Source organism: Phodopus roborovskii, unplaced genomic scaffold (assembly GCF_943737965.1).
Source record: "Phodopus roborovskii unplaced genomic scaffold, PHOROB, whole genome shotgun sequence".
Lineage (NCBI taxonomy): Eukaryota > Metazoa > Chordata > Mammalia > Rodentia > Cricetidae > Phodopus > Phodopus roborovskii.
In genome coordinates this window covers 323,136-340,608 of record NW_026125934.1, presented here as the reverse complement: position 1 = coordinate 340,608, position 17,473 = coordinate 323,136, and the positions used below count along the sequence as shown (strand labels likewise).

The window sequence follows — 17,473 nt, the reverse complement described above, 5'->3', positions numbered from 1 at the left end:
TCAAAGGGAAGGAAAGTGAGCGGGGAGAGGGCACAAAAATGAAGGAGAAACCCTGAGCCTAGGCTTCTTCATTCTCTGGGTTTCCTTGACATGACCTCTGCCCAGATGGTCTGGGAGATGATGATTATTATTATTATTATTATTATTTTCTCATGTGTGCTGTGCAGAAGCTACAGATAGGATCTGGAAAGGCAAATGTTTCATGATGTTCCATTTAACTGACCTTTACCCCTCTCCATTATAGTTAACACGAGAGAAGTGGGGGGGGGGGGAGTGAGTGTGTATGTGGATGCTTGTGAGAACAGAGAGGGAGGGGGAGGACAGAGGCAGAATGAATATCTGGGAAGAATGTGCTAGAATTTACTGAGTGTGTTCTGGAAGCCTACAATTAAGTGAGGGTCTGTCCAATGCCAGTAGGCCTAGAAATATAGTCAATTCTTAACAGTCTTTAAAAGGAACAAAGAAGAAAAAATGGATTTAAACTAGTGAAGGGAAACATGGAAGGATGAGGATCCCTCTTAGTCATGTGACATTTATGTGACCTTCAACTAGGCTATAAGATCCCAAGGGTAGGAGCTAGGGCCTTCCATGCAGATAGCTCTCCCTTTCTCTTTAGCAGACCAGGCCAATAGTGGGCATTCCATTGCTCAAACAAACTAGTCTGCCCATATACTGCATCTCCCATCAAGGAAGACCCAGTGAAGAAGTAGCCCTCCTTTCCCCTCTGAAAGTGTGCTTTTTGCTGGCAGTAGGTGAGTATTCATTTTCACTTTTAAAAGCTGGGTCAGGGGTATACTTCAGCAGGCAGAGACTCCCCCTTAATCCCAGATAGAAGTACTTCAACCTAGCAGTCCTGTCAAGGTTGACTTGAAGGGTTTTTATTTTTATTTTACTTTTTCAGAGAGAGAGAGAGATGAGGGGGTCCTTTATCTAGAACAAATGTACCCTTTCAAGGATGCTTTCATCCCTCTCTCCCTTTGGGTTCATATGCACCCCTTACATGTACTGTGTTTGTTATAATTTCATGGACTTGAGAATCACAGGAGTGAGGTAATTTGCTCTAAGTAAGTGTAAGTGTAAGGCTGAGATTTGAATCTAAGCTTCCACTGTTACACACACACACACACACACCGAGAGAGAGAGAACATACAGAAATGGAGGTGGAGAGACAGAGAGACACACAGAGGCTGAGAGACAGAAAGAGGGAGTGGGTGACACACAGACAGACAGAAGACAGACAGACAGACACACACACACACACACACACACACACACACACACACACACACACACACACACACACGGGGGCTTTCTTCCCACTTCTCCCATGGGTTTTAGAATAACTTGAGTTAAGCTATAAGCTCTCAAGAACTCTAGTTTGTTGTTGTCTGTAAAAAGGGGATAATCCCAGCCCACCTTCTTTCCAGGGGTTGTTGTGAGAAGAAAGTGGCATGATTCATTTGTTCATGAATCATAGATAGCTCTTTTAATTGTAAGAGTTTTATATTCTTGCAAATCCTTAGACTTTATAATCCCACGATTCACTCAAGGAACACTTATTGAACACATACTGTGTGCCAGGGTCTAGACGTAAAGGACATCTAGAAAGCTTTTGAGAAAATGAGAAGCACAAGGCAAATTAAGCATTAATTATTTTTTTACCACCCATTGATAGAACATCTTATTTTTGCCTCCTCTGACACCATTTAATAGAAATAGCAACTGAAATGGGGAAAAGATGACATAGCTTGTGATGGCAGCACTATTATGCACCCTGACACATACTGCAGTTGACAGGAAGAAAATCTACATCCTGTTGTATTTGGTGTCCCATTGCCTTGTTTACACTATCCTTTGGGATGTTTACAGCATAAAGATTGCCTTTCACCATTCTGAGCTGGATTTCTTTCTTTAGTCCATACAATTTTAAAAGGGCACATTTTATGGAATGATGAATGTACTTATTGTAAAAAGATGCAGTGATTTCTGGTAGCTGTCTGCCTTCTATATGAGTTCCTCTGGCTTTATGGAATTAGCCTTTGATTATGTATGCATTCTTGAGAGTTAATTATCTAGCAATGCAAAAAGCTTGAGAGGACTGGTGGATGGGGTAGTAGGAAAAAAAAATGCCCTGAGAATGAGAAATGGGTCCATGTCCAGTCTCGGAGTCCCAGTTTACTTAAATGCAGAAAAGAGGTTTTGGACTAGGTTACAGCTAAGATTCACTCCAGTCCTCATTGTACACTATGCTTGAAACAGAGTTTTATAGCCAGGGCTTTCCTTGAGATGTTTTAACAATACTATCTCCAGTTTATGAGCTTCAGTCGTGTTATGATGGGCTGACTGCACAGACTGAAGAACACTGTCCCCAGATTTAATTATCTTGGGGCATCACCACTGCATAGGCTAAAATGAGTCATTTTGTTCACTGCATCTTCAGCCTTTGCTGAAATGGAGGTTATGGGATAACAACTTAAAGGCTAACTCATTAATGCTCCAGATGAATGAGGTAATGTGGCAGCAGAGCAAGTCGGTGCCCAGATGTGTTCAGCTGGAGCTCTGTATCTCTTCCCCAGGTTGTGATATATTAATGGGGATGTCTTTGCCCATTGTCACTGCCTGTACACATTTGAATGATGTAGATGCAATACCTTCTGGGCACCCAGCCCCATGCACTATCAATTTCTCAAACTCCAAAGAGCTTTCAGTGGCTTGGAGCAAAATCCTAATGATGCCACAAGGTGCCTAATTAATAGATATTCAGACCACATAGTCAGTGTGGTCCCTGTTTCTTTCCCCATCCATATTTGCTGGTGAGAGCTGGACCAATCCTAACTATATGATGGGAACAATGGAGTAAATTAGGTCCCCAAGTTTTGAAGGCTGTGGATTTATGGTTAGCAGAGATCATTTCTGTCCTCTCCATGTTGAAGTGGTTGACCTTTCCAACATTAATTTGTTTCCCCATCTGTGCCATGCAATTTAGCAGGACATGGAGAACACTCTTGATGTCACCCAAAGGTGCTCCCCCTACCCCATTTGCACTGCTCAGTACTTAATTTGTCCCACTGCCCTTTGTTCAGATTCTCTTGCTTGGTATCTGCTAATTGCTGAACTCTTTTAGTGATCTAAATGATATTATATGTTCTTTTGCTGATAACATGGTAAAACTAGATGGTTTGAAAGAAAAATACATTTGGGGACATAGCTGCAATATACTAGCCTGAACAACAGCATTTGTAATATTTAATTATGCAGTTAGGTTTTTCTGACTCATGTAAGATAATTAAAAATGGTTGTGGTTGAAGAGTGAAGAAAACAGAGCTTTTCTTAATAGATCCCCAGATCTCTTTATCTGTGCTAATTGAATTCAAACTTGGTCGAAATTGAGCAGAGTAGATTAATTAACGCATCAATACAAGTTCCTATTCTATGTAATCATCTTTTTTTTGCAGCCTGATTTGGGCTCTCTGCAAAGAATCTTTGGTACTACATATTTATTAAAAAATAAAAACACTAGTGCTTCTTATTGCACACAAAATATTCATTTAAGATATAACTATGGAAAAGGAAGCTATGTCATTTCCCCATTTTACAGAGCAGGTCACCAAGGCTCAGAATTCAATTGGTTTTCCTATGTTTTTACAGCTAAGAAATAATGGTTTGGGCTCTAGCTTTATTGCCCACTACAAGTGTTTGGGTACACAAATTATTTTTACAAATATCTTGGATTCTTTGCTTTCACATTCCTCCTTGGCTATCTTTTAAATCTCATAGCCATTTCACTACAATGAGTTCAAAAATGGCATGCTGAACTGGGGAGGGGAAGATACTGAAGCAAGAGAGGTCTCTAGGCACTTTGTTCCCTGTGGTGAGCCTTCTTTTGTGTTCAGCTTGGCAAGTCAGGATTGAGAACAAGTAGCTTGGTTAAACCTAAAGAACTTGCTTTGCGCCTGTCCCTTAGTGCTAAAGCCTGTTTATCCCCTCCCTGTGTTTCCTGTTTGCTTCTTTTAGGGGCATTCTGGTCTTCCTTGCTCTGCTATAGTTTTGATGATCTTAGAGGGTTAGAGGTACATAAGATGGAGTCAATTTTGTTGGCAGTACTGCAACCTATGGCTATTGTTAAGTTCAGCCCTGTATGTTGAAGCAGGGAGGCAATGACACACGGTTTATTGTAAGGCCTTTGATTTCCTTTGGAATTGTAAGCATCTAGGCTGACTCATCTCTCCAAGGCTCCCCCCCCCCCTCCTATTCGGGCTGATGATGATTTGAGGTTTCACTGTTTGTTCTCACCTTTTTTTTTTTTTTTGAGGAGGGGAGGGATTTATTTTCATCCTGTATTTTTGGGGAAAGAACCAGCTCTGCTCTTTGGGTGAACAGCTTTGGTAAGCTCAAGAAGAAATAGCTGAAACTCCAAGAGAGGTACTAAGATGTTTGGAATGGATAAGGGGAGGGGGACTGTGATGTTAGAAATCTGAAGCTTAAGTTAGACTGTGTGTCAAGATGAGACCCTTATTTGATAGATTTTCGGCTTGCTTTTGTGAGTAGGGTTTGCTAGAAGTTCAGTCTGGAGCTGCACTTAAATGTATATGCCTTTGGTTTAAATGGTTACTTTTGGTTGTTATTTGGTGGTTGAGCTTTGGTGTTCACCTTGGGTTCCGGGTATGTGCTTTGCAGTTGAAGGAGCTTTAGAATCTATAGACTTTTATCTTTGCTTCATCTAAGAGCTGCAGAAACAGCCCTCATTCTATTCATATGCTGTACCTCAGTTATCTGGCAGTCATTTCTGATATCTATGACTTGCCATTAAGGTAAGTGGGTAAAAGAGAATTTTGTTGATAAGACTCAAGGAGAAGTATATTTTCTTTCTATTCAGAATAGCTCATTTATTTAGACTACTGTATGATAAATCTTTTTCTGATTTCTCTGTCAACAGCTATGTTATCTGATCTTTGAATTTTGAGCCCCCCCAATAATATATAGAAATATTTGCAAACCTCCATATGAGAGGGAAGCTTAGAAAAACGATGAGTTTGCTTCCTTTTGTCAAATGTCTTAGTTCCCCATGTCCCAAATCATATTCTCAGCCAGAAACTTGCCATAAACATATCCACACAAATTATGAGCTTGGAAGCTATCCTAAATTTTTCCTTTCCATTAAAATTAATTTTTCCCTAAATATTATCATTTCCATTCAGGATCTCCGATATATATAACCAATTCATTGCATCTCTACTCATACTAGTGTTTTCATGTCTCTTTGTGATTTTTCAAAGGTACATCTATGACTCTGTCACTATAGTAGTACCCTATTGCCTGGAGAAAAAAGTCTACCTTTTAAACATGGCATTATAGGGTATTTCATGATTTATCTTCTTCCTGCTTCTCTACATTGCTTTCAGTAGATGTCATTTTTCCATCTCTTTGCCTTTGTACAAGCTGTTATCTCTCTGTCTCTGTCTCTGTCTCTGTCTCTCTGTCTTCTTCCCCCCTCCTCTCCCTGAGCCTGTCTCCAGGCAGACTTAGATATTTTCTCCTTTCTGTTCTCACAGTATTTTGTTTATACCTTTGCCAGCTGCTGTAGCAAAGGGCTTTATAAACTGTTGCTAACCTGTGTATGTTTTTCACTGCACTCTATTAAATCTTTTATGAAAAGAGCAGTATTAAAGTGGGCAATTAATACAGATTTTTTCTTTTAATAAGTGGATGAAAGAACAAATGAGTAACAGAGGATGTGATAAAAGATACTCTGTGGGTCCAGGGAGGTCTCCACTGAGGGATGCTGAGGGATGTGCAGCCTGAGCACAGTATCAGATAGAGCCATGGAGAAAGGCAATATAAAACACTTTTGTCACTACATTAAGACATCATGTCATCACTAATTCTGTCCAGAGTCTCACTAGAAATGGTCTAGAGATGAGTTTGTTTTCTTAAAGCTGTCTGCCCCCCCCCAAGAAATACATCATAATCAGACTTAATCAATGAGAAAAAGTAAGAGCAGACAGAATTCTACCATGAAAGACTACTTGTTAGAATTTAAGTGTGTTTGTTTCAATGTTTTAATCATGATTTTCTTCGCATAATGGTGATCATATTTTTTGTAGTTTGTATTTGTTGTTGAAAATCTCTTTGTAGGTTTCCCTGTATGGTTGCATCATTTTTGATACTATTTATTATATAATCTATATAACTAATTTCATTTGGGGGCTAGATATTTTATTGAATGACTCATTTGTATATGATGTTTCCTGTCTGTAGCAAGATTTCATTAGAATAGATTCCTAGAAGGGGAATTACTAGCCGAAAAGACCTGGGGACAAATTTTGGCTTCAGATCCATGTGTCTAGTTTGTCTTCTGAAAGAGTTATTTAAATTTAACTGTACTCCTAGCTTGGATAGATGCCTCCTTTTTACCTAACCCAGACAGCTAAGGGCATCATCAAGGAAAAAAAAAAAAACTATCAGTGCTCAAATTAATTAATAGAAAATATTGTAACTTATTGATGTAGCAGAGTGCTTAACATATAAGGTTGCTGATTAAAAAAAATTCTCTCCATTTTTTGTTAGTTTTTTTCTCTTTTCTGGACTGTCTGTTCAGAGCTGGGTTTTTTTTCCCAAGTTGTTTTTTTCTTCTTCTCCCCCTGAATAATCAAGTAGAGGCAGCCCTGCTTGAGGGTGAAGCCACCTCCCAGTTTTCCCTCCCTCTTTACCTCCCCCCCATAGTTCTCTTCACTAGGTCCAGTGACAACTGGATGATGCAGCCTTGATAATCATCCGATTCCAGAATGGGTGGCTGCAATGCTTTTCTCAAGGCAGCAAGGACACAGTGTCCCAGAATCATGATTTTTTTGCTGTTGTTGTCTGCCTTCATTCTTTTAGTGAGCGTCCTGGGAGGAGCCCCAGGACAGAACCCCGACCGCAGGATGGACATGGTATCCATACACAGCCTCTCCGAGCTGGAGCGCCTGAAGCTGCAAGAGACTGCTTACCACGAACTCGTGGCCAGACATTTCCTCTCTCAATTCAAGCCGGACAGAGGTGAGCTATACCCGGAGAGTGGAGTCCTCGCCTTCGGGCTAGTAGACCCCCCCGGGCTGGATGGGGTAGATTGAGGGTCCTCGAGTGTGGGGGGGGGTCATTCGTGGTCTCAGAACGGGACCCATCTTCTGGCGCCCCCGGAACGGAGGAAGCTGGAGTTGAATATTGTTTGTTGAATTTTAGAAGCGGTAAAAGATTAGTTGAGTAGAGTCGAAGCCTGGGGTTTTGAGGGGATGGTAAGCCTGGTAGGACTGAGGGCAGGTGAAGAAACTGGGCTCACCAGGTGTAGTGGGAGAATCAGGCAAAGAGGGACCGAGGCTCAAAGGGACACTCTGAAAGAGGACCGGGACGGGAAGAGACTGCACGGTGGAGAGAGACAGAGATGGTGGGAAAGAGGCAGAGAGACACGCACCAACCCGGTCAAAGAGCCCGAGGGCGGTGCGGGCTTGGGGTTTGGCGGTGCGCTCGGAGCGCACCCCAGCTCTGATAGTTGTGGGGAAGCCAGGGGACCAGGAGCAGGACCCGGTTCTAGCACTCCAAGAGATCTCAGGGGTATGCGCACAGATTTAGCTGCAGGCTTTAGGGGAGGTGGGAGATGTGGGAGATGTATGAGATGCTCGAGGGGCGCTCCAGTAAGACTGGGAAGTGCAGGGGTGGATGCCAGATTCACCAGGCGCGCACCTCTGGTGCAGCCTGAACTGGAAGAAGCATAAAGGGTAGGAGACCCCCCCTGGCAGTCACCACTGCGGGATTTGGAACGGGGAAACAGCCAGGTGTCGCCAATTCTCTCACCGCAGCACCAGGAGCGCGGCAAATCCGCGCGTGAGCGCTTCCGCAGTAACTTGGCGACCCTCACCCGTGGTGGCGCTGCAGGCAGAGCCCCTCCCCTCGCCTGTTGCATGATCAGAGCGCCTCTGAGCTTTTGAATTTATGTTTTAAGTGATGTGCTGAGTAATTACTGGTTCATAGCAAGATGCATCTGGTGCATTAAACTGGTTAGGTTAAATTCTTGGAATCTAGAATGTGCTAGGTAGGACAAATCCTGTTGTCAGGAGGGGAAACTGAGGCTGGGAGAAAGTAGAAAAAACCCTTTTCTTGGGTTGGACAGCCTCCCACTCCCATCCCCACACTGCAGATCAATTCACTGCCATGTTTTAGTAAGTTATCACTTCCTATATGAAAGTGAATGGATGTTTTTTCTTTTTTTCTTTTCATAGCTCTACCCGATGACGGCCCAAACACCCTGGAGAAGTGGGTTATGATCCTGAGAGGACAGGAGAGGGGTGAGGGGGCTTTTTGTCTTTTCCTTAGGAAATAAACAAAAGGCTAAACCCCCTCTGGTAGTGTGTCCCTGGATACTGGATTCGGACTGATGCCCTGAAGACTCTTCCCTCTCCCTCCCAGAAACCCCCTAGAGGGTAATAACAGGAAATGGAGGAATAGCTGCTTGCTCTTGGGGTCTCAGACCTGTCTTAGCTTCCCTGTGGACCCCAGACAGATCAACCCAAGAAGAAATCTCCCTCACTGCTTCAATGTGCTCAAGCCCTAGCAAGACATTAGGCAGGGATGAAACCTTAAGCCACGTCGGGGTAGTTGAGTGATATGTTGAGTCATTTTCACTTAACTATTGCAGGGTCTCGATCTCCACAGAGGGGCGCTGCTGGCCAGGGGTGGGGCTGGGTTGATTATTGATGATTGCTGGGAAGAGTAATACTGTAAGCCCATGTAGCCTCCCCTCCCCCAATACAGGTGCTATGGGGCTTTGACGTTTGCAATTCTTTCCCAGCTGCATCTTTCAAGACCTTTGGCATCCGCCTGGAAGAGGTGCTTGTGAATGAGCTTACCCACCGCAAGCACCTCGAACTGGAAGCTGCGATGCAGAATGAAGATGCTACAGGTCCTGGCCGTCGTCGTCGGGGAAATGTGGTGCAAAGGATGCTTGGACGCATGAGGCGCTTTTTCAGTCGCAGGAGGAATAATGAACCCACCCTTCCCAGAGAGTTCACTCGCCGTGGTCGTCGAGTGAGTTCAGTCTCAGAGGTTTCAGACAGGGTCCCTTTATGGAGAGGAATCAGGACCCGTGTTCTTAGGGTGTGGGGACTGAACAGAAATAGAAGGGGCGGGCTTGTCTTACCACAGAGTGACTGTCAGGTTCTGAATGTCACTCAGCACTTAGGAAGGTCCCAATGGATGCTCCTTCTCCTCCATTTCAAGATAGTCTGGATTTTTCCACAGGGTGCAGTGTCCATGGATAGCCTGTATGAAATGGAGAATGGGGCCCTGCTGCTGCAGACCCTGCAGTTTTCACACGCTTCATTTCCTATCGGGCAGCGACTTTTGGGATCCAAAAGAAAGATGAGCCTCAACCCAATTGCTCAACAAGTCCCTCAGATTGTTGAGACTTGCTGCAAATTCATTGAGAAGCATGGTAAGGAAGCCAAAATGGTTAAATCAGAGAAGGCAGCAAGTAAAGGGAAAAGGAAGAATGTTCCAGAAAGGGAAAGAGAGAGAAGCTATAGGATGGAGGGCTTGAATAGCATCCCTCCCCCTGATACCACTGAAAGTTGGAATGCAGTTGCTAAGGGAAAAAGGGGGAACATAATGGGGAAACAGGGGGCATAGATGCTTAGTATCTCTTATCTTTTCTTTCAGGCTTAAGCTCTGTGGGGATTTTCACCATTGAGTACTCTGTGCGCAGAGTGCTTGAGGTAAACTGACTGCATTTACATGTTTGTTCTTTGGGTAAGAAAAGGAAGAAAGAAATAAGGGCTCCCTCATACACATGGGGTGATTGATGGGGAGAGCAAGATAGTCTTTATAGGCCCCTGGATATATTACATTACCAGCCATCTTCACTGAAGCCTGCCACTTCTTGAAGAACTGTCCAAGACCATGCATATTGTGGGCAAGGCAGACATTTCACAACTTTCTCCCCCTCTTTTAGCTCCGTGAGTTATTTGACAAAAATCTGGATATTGTGCTGGATGACAGTGTGAATGTAAATGATGTGGCCGCACTCCTCAGGGAGTTTTTCCGTGAAATGAAGGACTCTTTGCTGCCTGATGATCTGTACATGTCCTTCCTCCTGACTGCAAGTGAGTCTTCTGCCCTCCATTGTTGGTGTAAGAAAAAGAAGCATTGCACAAATCTAATGAGAGAGCTCTGGCTATAGGACCCTCGTGAATCTAGGGTAGAATGAACATCAGAATATGAAACGTACCTCTTCAGAATACAAGTCACTATTTGTTAATGAAAATTAAAAAACCAATAAAACCCTCTCCAGGTTGCTTTCTGTGTCTCTTGTTCCCTGACAAATCTGTTGCTTGGAATTTCCCTTTAAGCTTCTGGAAGTTGGTGGCTGTGTCTTCTCAGGGCAATGATAAATCAGGCTCTGTAAAGAGTTGATTTTAATGTTGAGGTTGAGAAGGGAACTTCCTGGTTTCAGAGACCCTGATCTCAGCCAGATGTTTTGGAAGGAATCAAAAGCATGTTGCCTGGGTACTTTCTCCAGAACCAACAGCAACTATGAGGCAGAAATGTTTGTGCTTTGATATCAGGCTACTTCGAAGACAAGCCCACTGAGTCAGTCCTATTTTCCTTCCTCTAGCTCTGAAGCCCCAGGATCAGGTTTCTGCCCTGCAGCTGCTGGTCTACCTGATGCCACCCTGCCACAGTGATACCCTTGAACGTCTGCTGAAGGCTCTGCATAAAATCACTGAGAACTGCGAAGACTCCATTGGCGTTGATGGACAAGTGGTAAAAATTCGTGGGAAAGGGTAGTGAAATCAAGTTTGATGTAAAGTGGTAAAGAAAAAAAAAAACAATAAAAACGATACACATCTATTTGTACATCTTCTAGCACTACCTCAAGGTTGATCACACTTCTTTACCTAGGTTCCAGGTAATCGAATGACTTCCACCAACTTGGCCTTGGTGTTTGGAACTGCTCTCCTGAAGAAGGGGAAGTTGGCCAAGAAAGAATCCAGGAAGACAAAGCTGGGGATTGATCACTATGTTGCATCTGTCAACGTGGTTCGTGCCATGATTGATAATTGGGATATCCTCTTCAAGGTAAGCAGGATTTTTGAGTATTCTTATTCTACATATTCCTCTTCTGTTTACAAGATAACGGAGGGTTCTATGTGGATAACCAAGTCTCTTATTCTAGAAATTCCTCCCATGTTTGCTGGTCACAGTGTCTTCAGTGCCAAATACCCAAAAAAGATGAAAAGAGATATGCAATTAAGATTACAACTTTTACCTCCAGGTGCCCCCCCATATTCAGAAGCAGGTAGCTAAGCGTGTGTGGAAGTCCAGCCCTGAAGCCCTGGATTTTATCAGACGCCGGAACCTGAGGAAGATCCAGTGAGTGTAGTTTTAACTTTATGGATTGTTTATGTTACACTATAAGATTTAATAGTTTTATGCCATCTTGATATTAATTAACTTTGGGGCAAACATACCAACTTTTTCAAATTCCTTCCCATTTAGGAGTGCTCGCATAAAGATGGAAGAGGATGCTCTACTTTCTGATCCAGTGGAAAACTCTGCTGAAGCCGAGGCTGCTGTCCGTGCCCAGAGCCAGCCCTTTGATGAAGGTCAGTTTCCTATGAGAGATTCGATCTCTGCTAAAGGTTAGGCCCTTACTGAAGGTCATTCCCTTTCAGAAAGGTAGGCCTTTGTAGAGAAATGGGTCCTAGCTGAAGATAAGCCTTTTGGGAAAGGAAGGAGAACCCTCTGAGAATAATATGTATGTAAATGAAGAGTTAGTATTTTAATATCTCAGTGAGGGAGTAGTTTGGGGGAAAGTTCAAGGTGTTGAAATCCCACATTACCTTGATATTTGTGGCCCACATCTTGAGGGCTTACCAGAGCTTGATGAAGAAGTTGATGGTGAGGATGAGGAGGGTGCTGGTAAGGATGATAATGACACTCTGAATTTTGATGGTATACCTTCCTTTGAGTATAATTTAGAATTTGAATTCACTGAAGTCTCAAACTTTGAAGAATTATCTTGTTTTGATGTGGTTCCAGACCCTGAAGGAGTTCCAGATATGCAGGATATCTTGAACTATGGAGAGACCCTGAACTATGACTTTGATGAAGATTCAGATTTTGAAGACCAGGACCATCTGGATCTTGCAGAGGTTCCCTACCTCGATGTGATTCCAAACAACGAAGATACTGACTCAGACATGGATGAAATCCCAGGTAATGATAAAGCCCCAGACACTCATTAAGTCCCAGATAATGTAAATGCCCCAAATAATGATGAACCCCAAGATTCAGAAGTTCCCAATTTTGAAGAGATCCCATCAGCTGATGAAACCCTAAATGATGAACCACCAAATGAAGAAGAGATCCCAGATTATGAAGAATATCCAGAAATTAATGAGGTTTCAGACTCTGAAGACCTTGGTTTTGATGAAGTTCCAGCTCTACATGTGGTCACAAGTCCCAAAGAAGTCCCTGCAGGACATGGAGTTCCAAATTATGAAGAATCCTCAGAAGTTAATGGACTCTCAGACTCTGATGAAGATCCAAATCTTGAAGAGGTTTTGGTGGTATCCCAAGTGATGAAGAACCCTCAGATGCTGAAGAAATTCCTGATCAAGAAGAAGCTCCAGAAGTCAATGTAGTTGTGGACTTGGAAGAAACCCCTAACCCTGAAGAAATTCTAGCTCTCCATATGGTCACATGTCCTGAAGATACCCCTGATTCTGGAGAACAGGAAGAATCCTCAGAGGTGAGTGGAGCCCTAAAAAATGGAGAAGTCACAGATGATGATGAAAGACAAGGACATGAAGAAGCCTCTTGTGTTAGTGGGGACCAAGACTCTGAAGAAAGACCTGATCTTGAAGAAGCCTCAGTTATGAGCAAAGTGCTTGAGCCTGAGAATGCTCAAATGCACAGTGAGATTCCAGATGTGAAGAGTGACCAAGTATGTGCTTTTGATGAAGATGAAGTTAGCATGATGGCTCCAGAGACTGAAGATTTGTCCATCACAAGATGTAGTTGTCAGTCTTGAAGATGTCATGAATGTAAAAGTCCCTGTGCCAAAAGATCTCAACTCTAAAGAAATTCAGAATCAAAAGGCAACTTGGTTCCAAAAAGGTGAAGCAGATATTACATTCCCTGTGGGAACTACCCTGCTTACAAACAAGTCTCTGTCTGTCCTAGTCATGGGCTACAAGTTTTTCCAAGAATTACTGGAGAATAACATTTACTTTCTGTTCCCCTCTACACAGTGTTGTAAGCTTCCAGCTCCAGCTCTGTTACTCATTTGCTTCATAAAGTTAACCAGGTTACTTGTAGGATGGTATTGGTGATTAGGAGTTTACACTCCCCCCCCCATATTCATGGTGGTATGGTCTATTTGCTTTGAGCATGGGGCATCTGCCTCACTCTTTATGTTTCTTAACCCAAATCTTAAGCCGAGTTCCACAATGCTCCTAGATTCAAAACTCTTTGTTCTATTAGGCTGAAGTTTTCTTTCATGTTACATTGGGGTGATTTTCCTTTCTCTGCCTTATACCTTGTATTGTATTTGAAACTCAAAGCTAGGTCTTAGTGCCTTGGTGGCGTGCAAAGTGTGAAGTCTAGAAACATAAGAAGTTAATATTGTTACTATTTTCCAGGTTCTTCTGAGGAGCCCACTGTGCCTGCTGGCACTGCCCGTTACCATGATGATGAGGAAGGAGTGGGTAAACCCCCCAAAGTGGAGAAGGACCACCCATTGCCCCGTGTGCCCCGGCGGAAGGGGGGCAAATCTGGCACCGGCTTCTCTCCTTAGATGTTCCCCCCCATAAGTTGCTGGACAGGGGAAAAGGGTGGGGGTAGACCTGGAATGTCACAGGAAACTTTCAGGAGTCTTGAAGACAAAGATCTGAGGGTAAGAAGGAGTTCCACCTGATGCTCGGGTCAGGATGTGAATTCCAAATACACTGCCAGCCCCATTACTGGGGATGCTTGGTATCTTCAGCTTGTAAAAGCAGAGATGTTTCTGTGTCATGCCCAGGCTCCCTGGTGCTACCTTGCCTTCTCTTTTACCCCTGATCCAGGCTTTCTCTCACTACAGCCCCTTCCTTTAATTGATGTTACATTTGTGGTAAACATCTGTCCCAGAGAAGCTCACAAATCTCGAGGTGCTTTCCCTCCCCCCTCCCAAGGGGATTGCATGCTTTTCCTGACTTTCCTACCTTCCTCCCGAGAGCTCACTGGAAAGGCCCTCAAGAGGCATGTTAGAGTGTTAGGTCAGCCTACAGACAGCTGACAAACAATTAATGCTAAACTGTGTCACACCAACTCATAGCCGTGTCCCCGCAGCAACTCCACCGCCTCAGGATTTTTTTTTCTCCCCCTCAAATTATTTAGACCAATGGCTCGTCAAATAGCCACTCCCAAAATTCTGTGCAGTTTTGCTCAGGACACGCCAACAGGGAAACCTCAATTCAAGCCTAACTAGCTTTTCTGGGGTCAAAATTTAGAGGAAAAAAATTAGATTTTAGTCCTGGACCAATTTTAAAGACAGCGGGTGTTCACGCTCTCCTTGTCAGTAAAACAATTAGTTAGGCACAGACACATAGTTCCAAGTAGTTAATGTCACCTGATTACAAACTCTCTTACCTATCGTCTCTGTACTTCCTCTATGCAGGACGGTACAAATTTGCGGGACTTGCTCTGGTAAAACACAGATATGGGTTATGTATGACATCCAAATTATAACTGATATTTAGGGTTAACAACTGTTAAGGTCCTTAGAATGAAGAATGTATTGTATTGAGGGATAGAAACTGATCATACAATGGGTAACAACCACAGAGCTCGAAGATTTGTGATTGTTAAAACTTCTCTGGCATTTCATCATTAATAAACATCTGTATTGTGACAGCAGCATACTCATGTTGTACAGTGTGATTTTTCTTACTTAGAATTTTAGGGGTGAGTTGGGAACTCTGAGTGATGATCTAAAGGGGAATATAAGATAGAGAAGAGAAATAAAGGGGAGAGGTTGATAGGAAATGAAAAAGGCGAGATAATATAAAAGGCAGACGGGGTGGGGAATAAAAAAGGAGGAGTGGATGATACGACATAAGAAGAAGGGGTGATGGGTAATAAAGAAGAGAAGATGATATGGGTAAAGAGTGAAGGGGATAAAGAAGGTATGACATGAAATAAAGGGAGAGATGATGAATTAAAAGGAGAGAATGATATGGGGTAAGGGAGAAGGTGATGGGGAATAAAGAGATGGCACAAAATAAAGGGGGACATGATGGCAAATAAAGAAGAGGGGTTAATATGGGATAAGGACTCAGAGCGGTGGTGAGGAATAAAGAAGGGGGATAACACTGCATAAAGGGGGTGACAGGGAATAAAAATGAGTGGATGGCATGGTATAAATGGAAGGGGTGATTGTGGATAGAAAGGAGAGGATGACATGGGATAAAGGGGAAACATAATGGTGGGTAAAGAGATAAAGTGGGTGGATTATAGTGAATAAAGAAGAGGGGATGATATGGGGTCAGGAGGAAAGAGAATAGAAAATAATGAAGATGGGAAGACATGGGATAAGGGGGGTTATCAGGAATAATGAAGAGGGACATAAAAGGGAAGGATGATGGGAAATAAAAATGGAAGAAAGATGGGAATAAAGGGGAGGGAATTAGAGGATAAGGGGAAAGGGTGATTGTAAATAAAGGGTATGCCATGAGATAAAAGGAAAAGATGGTGGATAAAGAAGAAGGGGTGAAATGGGTCAAGAGGGTGATGCGGCATAAGGAGGGTACCACATGGGATGAAGGGAATAGATTATGAAGAGAAGGGAATTGTGTAGGATAAGGTGAAAGGGTGATGGAGAATAAAGGATATGTGGCATGGCTTTAAGGGGGAAGATGATGGATGAAGAAATTGGCTTGATATGGGCTAAGGAGGGAGGAGTGATGGAGAACAAAGAAGAGAGGATGACATGGGATTATGAGGTGATGAGGGATAAAAAACAGAAGATGGCATGAGATAAAGGGAATAGACAATAGTTTATGAGCAGGAGGGAATGAAAAAGGGTAAGGGGTAAGGGTGATGGGGAACAAAGTGCAGGTGGTATGAGATAAAGGGGAGGGATGATGGTGGATAAAAAAGACAGGATGATACAAGGTAAGAAGGAGGTGTGATGGAAGATAAGATGAGATGACATGGGGCAAGGGGGTAACCAGGAATAAGGAATGGGGGTAATGGTATAAGAGAAAGATGATAGGGAATAAAGAGGAGAGCGTGATATATGATAAGGGGGAGGGAACATAGGGTAAGGGGAGGTGTGATTGTGCATAAAGAGGAAAGGATGGCATGGGATAATGGGGAAGAATAATCCAATAAAGAAGAGCAGATGACATGAGATGAGGAAGGGTAACGGAGAATAAAGAATAAAGAAGAGAAGATAAAATGAAATTAAAGGGGGAGATCATGGAGAATAAAGAGGAAAAGATGACAGGGATAAGAAAGAGAAGTGTTATAGAGTAATATGAGGGCATGACATGAGAAAAAGAGGGAGAAGATCCTGAATAAAGAGTAGGTGTTGGCATGGGATAAAGGAGAGATAAATAAGGAGTGGATGACATGGGGTAAGGAGGAGTGGTGATGGGGAATAAAGTACAGGAGATGGCAAGGGATAAGAAGGAAGGGCACTTGGGAATTAATAGGAGACTATGACATGAGATAAGGGGGGAGTGGTGGAGAATAAAGTGCAGGGGATGTATAAGGGGAAGAATGATAGGGACAAAGAGAAGGAGGCAACATGGAATAATAGAAGAGGACGATGATAGAGGTTTATAGACAGCAGGCATGTAACAGGTTCCTCTTATAATAATTTTGTAATAATTACAATGACAGTTAATGCATGTGAAATTATTCCAAAATATCTGGTATCATTACAAGGTTTACATGCATTTATTTAACTTAATAGTCACACTGATTCTAGGAGATACATGTTGTTGCCATCTTCATAAAACTGAAGCATAGAGAGGTTACATAATCTGCCAAAATACAACGCTCATTTGTAGACAAGTAGCCTGCTTTCAAACCTGGGTTGGTTAAATACTAGATTCTATTGGGCAGGTCACATGGATGGGTGGGGGTATTTGCTCTCTACACAGAATAAGCTGTTGGACTAAAAAATTATGCCCTAACAGATTCTTGTATTTGTATGTGGGTGGTACATTGTATGTTAATTGTCATAGCAAGGCTGTCTTGCCCAAGGAAAGAAGTCTGGGGATATGCCTTAGAAGAGTTTCTGAGTGCAATTCCACAATTTCTAGGGGTGAAGATAGTAAGACAGGACCCACATAGTGTTTACTTACATTTTTGCTCACTTAAATAAAGACCCACCCCCACCAAACAGTCAAAAATACCTAGGTAATTAACGAAAAAGCAAATCATTTCAACA

At 42.9% G+C, this 17,473-nt stretch overlaps 1 protein-coding gene across 1 annotated transcript in view; it reads left to right on the top strand.

Annotated features, from left to right (window-relative positions):
* Positions 1-12,677, top strand: part of Arhgap36 (Rho GTPase activating protein 36) — a 28,065-nt gene extending 15,388 nt beyond the window's left edge. The window contains exons 2-13 of the mRNA XM_051179035.1: positions 6,880-7,038; positions 8,256-8,321; positions 8,825-9,060; positions 9,274-9,466; positions 9,691-9,746; positions 9,983-10,133; positions 10,646-10,794; positions 10,933-11,109; positions 11,306-11,403; positions 11,530-11,636; positions 12,073-12,249; positions 12,322-12,677. Of these exons, the coding sequence (XP_051034992.1) occupies positions 6,880-7,038; positions 8,256-8,321; positions 8,825-9,060; positions 9,274-9,466; positions 9,691-9,746; positions 9,983-10,133; positions 10,646-10,794; positions 10,933-11,109; positions 11,306-11,403; positions 11,530-11,636; positions 12,073-12,249; positions 12,322-12,677 (1,925 nt within the window). The remainder of the gene's footprint in view (positions 1-6,879; positions 7,039-8,255; positions 8,322-8,824; positions 9,061-9,273; positions 9,467-9,690; positions 9,747-9,982; positions 10,134-10,645; positions 10,795-10,932; positions 11,110-11,305; positions 11,404-11,529; positions 11,637-12,072; positions 12,250-12,321) is intronic.
* The last annotated feature ends 4,796 nt before the right edge of the window (positions 12,678-17,473 follow it).